We start from the raw sequence: 4721 nt of genomic DNA, 5'->3' as shown, positions 1-4721 counted from the left end.
TCAGATCTAGACAATGTGCGGCGCAAGGTGTCTAGTACACATGGTACTTGCGTTGTAATTTCAACCCGGCACTCCTGTAGTTCGAACCGTTGTCGGTCACAACTTGGACGACATTGTGTTTTCCGATTTCTTTGAGCGTTGACCTCAATATTCCGTAGATGTACTCCCCTGTTTTCGTATGCTTTGATGCATCAACGGATTTTAAGAACACCGTTGCACCAGCACAATAAACCATAATGTTTATGATGCTCAGTCTGGTCGGCCCCGTCCAACCATCAATGAGTCAAGGATTAAAATTCCGGGGGTACGACTATCACTTGGACAGGTACTTTCGTGCATGTGCTCATTATATGACTTGGTATGATTACTGTATGACCGCTGCATACGGTCGCTTTGAGTAGTCATTTGTATCCCTCCTATGTTGAATTTGTTGAACAATAGTATTTGGTGGATTGTGTTGAACTTTATCATTTTGGTTATTAAACTTACTTTTTGTTGTATTTGTAATTTGGTATTGTGTTCAAACATTCTACACTATTTTTAATTTTATTAATTTTATGAATTTTATCCTACGTACTTTGTATGTTTTTTTGTATATTTCTTTTCTGAATTCCCCTCGGTAAATACGGTATTTGACGGTATTCTTCTACGGTAACGGTAAATTCAACGGTACCGGTTTCTTTTTTTTCCTACTTCCCCCGGTATTCATTTACGGTACCGGGGGTTCGAAAACTCGGAACGGTAACAGTAACAGTAACGGTATTTCGATCCTTGGAGCAAATTATTCATATCTTTATATTTAGCTTTTTATGATCAAACTATACCTCTACCAGCATAGTAACTTAGATTGCAGACCATATTTGAAATTCCCAAAGCAAATAATTTGGAACTATTCTTTAGAGACAAACTCCTAGGTGATGTTTGGTAATCAACTCAAAAAGTGTTTTTGAGTTTTTGAGTTAAAAAATAGGAAACAAAAAGTGAAAATTGTGTTTGGTAAAATTTTTGGAAATTTTTTTTAAAAAATTTGAAGATGTTTTGTAAAAAAGTAAAAAAAAAAAACTGAAAACAAATAAAATGTGTCTTTGGAAAAAAATTTATTCTCTTCTCTCCTCCTTCTCCTTATCTTCTCTCTACATTTTTTCAAAAACAAAAATGAAAACTGTACCAAACAGCTTTTTGAAAACAACTGCAAAATAATTTTTCAGTACAACTACAAAAATTAGAAAATAGAAAACAAAATTTTTTTGAGTTAACTACCAAACAACCCCCTAATCTCTGTTCCCTAAAAAAAAAAAAAAAAAAAAAAAAAAAAAAATACAAAACAAAACAAAACTCCTAATCTCTGCAATGTAAAATATACTGCACCATATATCTGCAAGAGACCATTAAAAGAAGTTCATAACTAAACTTCATGTCAAATTCCTTGATACAGAAAATCTCAAAATACTGATGGTATCATGCAAAACTGAAGTTCTATCCTTTTATTTTTTTTTTTTCAATTGGAATGACCTTTCAATTTTATTCTTCTTTTCAAAGCGAACCTCTGAATGAAGAGATCGGAAAGACTTAAGAAGTCCATGAACACCGAACTCTGTTTAAATCAGATCGTTATACCAAGTAGAAATTCCTATTTCCTTCACACAAATTAATTTCTAAGAGTAATTGATTGATTAAAGTTTAAACAGAGAAACAACGCCGAGATTAAAGTTTAGTCGTCGTGGTTTTGGCTTCAATCGTGGCCGCTCGAAAGATCGGCGTTTCGTCTGTACAAATCCAACAGCTCCGGAGCTTCCTCGGCGTAACGCGAGATAAACATCTTCACAAATTCCTCTTCCGAACAGGAAGCCAATTTCAACACGCAGACATTATTTCTCAGCAGACCTTTAGACAAGGGAGCACGAAGAACCAGAGACCTGAGCTTGACTTTCTTCAAGCTGTAACAGAGCGAATTCGGCGTTTCTGCCAACTGTCTGGGCTTCAAACCCATTTCGGCCACGAAAAACTCCATACTCGCCGCGATCTTATCCAAAGACAAGAACATACAATACGGAGCCGCTTTGAAGGCCATCGAAAACTCTTCTTCGGACCAACCCCACTTCTTATACACCTTGACTTTCCCGTCCCACCTCGATTTCGTCATCCCGTACGAGAGCATATCCGGGAATTTTTTCACGGCCGAGACGGTCTTCGAATCGGACCCGAACACGCCCCGAAAGAACTCGTACGAGGGCTCGATTCTTTTGGCCAAGCTGGATTTGATGAAATTCGGGGACTTTGACAGAATCGGCGCTAAATCGGGTCCCGATAAGCCCTTGGCTCTCAGAAACTCCAATTTGGGGGAAATGGTTTTATCTGTGTCCGATAAGAGTACTCTTGGATAGCTTTTCACGAGAGCCCTGATTTGTTGGAGAGTGAAACCGTGTCCATTGAAGAACTCTATAATCTGGTCTGCTTTCTCTCCCGAATCGAAGCTCACCTGCTTTGAAGCCAGCAAAGCGTTGTTCTTGGAAAACCCTAGCGAGTTAATCAAGTAAGAGACGGTGAAAGAGCGTTTCAGACTATCGTCGGAGCTGATTGAGAACCATCTCGTTCTCGTTAAACTAACATTGCTGTTAAGTTCTAAAGATCTCACACTAATACAACGACCAACATACATTCTGTCGAAATTGACTGAAATGAACTTACGAATCGGTGAGAGAGCCAGAGATTCGTTGCGCGAGCGAGTAAAGATTTTGACTTTTGAAAAGGGATTGCGAGTGAGAGAGAGACTCTCAGGTAAAGCCCTAATTCTGATTTGAATATTTGGGTTTTACGAAGGGAAAGACATTTCCTCTGACAGTCGGAGAGAGTGTTAGAAACTTTCAACTTGAAAGGGGTAAACCGTAAGCGACGTGTAGTTTTATTCCAACACAAAGCTTAAAAAAAAAAAAAAATTATTTCAAAAAATGTAAGATTAAATTTTATTCCAACACATAGCTTAAAAAAATAAAATTATTTCAGAAATATATAAGATTAATGTTTATTTTACTTTATAATATTACGAATATAAATTATACATCGGGCATATTATATTCGACATCAGACCCCCGATACTTTTTTTAAGAGGAGATTAAACTTGCGTTTTTTCAATGGAATTTAAATATTAAACAAATAGTAAGTATATAACGTACATAGGGTGTGTTTGGAATGTAACTTTTTGTTTGGTATATATTAATATATATTTTCAAAAAATGTGATTAATGAGATTATCTTTAAAACGGTGTAATCCTAAAAAAAGCCTTCACATTACCGCCGAATTATAATCTTGATTTGTTTAAAAAAAAGTGATTATTTTGATTTTCTATGTTTTTCCTCAGCCAAATGACGTATTTTATCTATTCCCTTATAAGATTAAAATATGGTGATGTAAAACACGAATACCTTTTTTATGGCTTTTTACAATTATATTTTCGTTTTAATTTCTCTTCTTTATTTGAGGGGGCTGTGCGCTTCTTCTGACCAAGAGGATCATACTTGTTCATAACACAACCAATCCTCTCAACAAATTTGGATTCAAGCATATAGAAATTGAAATACAACAGAAATCTTGTTGCTAGATTTTCATATTAAATACTCCCATTTTTTTTTTCTTAGGGAAAGAAAATAGTTTATGTTTGTCAACGGAGCAACAGTCCAGTCGGCCAAGAGTTAGGTTATGATACAAGAGGGAGAGTTTTTCACCCAAGTTGCTAGACGAAAAACTCTTGAACTAACTTTTGAGAGTGAGTTAAGCTCACACTTCTAACATGGTATCAGAGTTCATAGAGCCCAAATAGGTATCCGATCCAACCGTTGGAATTCGGCCCAAGATGAGCGAACGCAAAGAGCCGCTATCTTGAGGGGGCCTGTTAGGAATCTCACATTAAAAGTGAATGAGAACTAACAGGAGTTTATAAAGTGAATCTCACATGTGTTAATTCTTTTATTGCCAATTAGTTTTAAGATGGAACTCCATGATACTTTTTCACGGATCGCGTGATGCCTTAGAATCTAAGAAAGTCACGCTTGGGCGAAGTCAATATTATTGAGAATCCACAGAATTTGATACGACAATAAAACATGTGTTTAAGTCAGATCAGTACGTATGAGCTAAAAAAACTTTCACAATTCCTCAAATAAAATGAATTGGATTATTGGGAAGAAAATAAAAAAGATCAAGAGAAATTTTTTTTAAAAAAATATGACTCGACAAAATATTGGATTTTTCCCACACTTATCAAAAGTTAGAAAACATAATTTATTAGACAAAATACCCTTAGTGCCTAAGAAAAAATTTTACTTTGTAATTTCGTTATCCTCTTTAACCATAAAGAATGATAATGATAATAGTTCATAATAATAATATGAAGTCAAAGTCATTGATGAAAGAAATCCGATATCCCAATTATTCAAAATGAACAATTATATTAAACGAGGTGTCGTTTTGTGTCCCGTGGAAAAGAGAGAACTCTCATCAGTCTGTCATAAACCCTTTCGAGGGTTCTTCGTTTCAGGCTCTCATCACAGAATTCTCAATTCATTTCTGAAGATCAAGCTAATCCTCAAACATTCGGCCTCTTTCAATCGGCTTTCAACAAACAAACTCCAATTCGCATCTCTTCGAATTCTGGACTATGTCTCATTGGCTCTGCAAAACCATTGGTCGTCACGGCGAGAAATCTCCAGGAGGCCTTTTCGCG

General features: G+C 35.9%; 1 protein-coding gene across 1 annotated transcript; it reads right to left on the bottom strand.

The window, feature by feature from the left end:
• Positions 1-1732: 1732 nt before the first annotated feature.
• On the bottom strand, positions 1733-3082 carry LOC149392873 (uncharacterized). Its single transcript, XM_089617076.1, has 3 exons — positions 3060-3082; positions 2689-2792; positions 1733-2517 (listed from the first exon to the last, which is right to left on the bottom strand). The coding sequence occupies exons 1-3, from the start codon at positions 3080-3082 to the stop codon at positions 1733-1735; spliced, it is 912 nt and encodes a 303-aa protein (XP_089473202.1).
• Between the last annotated feature and the right edge of the window lie 1639 nt (positions 3083-4721).

Source organism: Urtica dioica, chromosome 6, assembly GCF_054948205.1.
Source record: "Urtica dioica subsp. dioica isolate 48M chromosome 6, U.dioica_male_clone48M_v1_H2, whole genome shotgun sequence".
NCBI lineage: Eukaryota > Viridiplantae > Streptophyta > Magnoliopsida > Rosales > Urticaceae > Urtica > Urtica dioica.
This window is presented reverse-complemented; position numbering and strand designations above follow the sequence as displayed.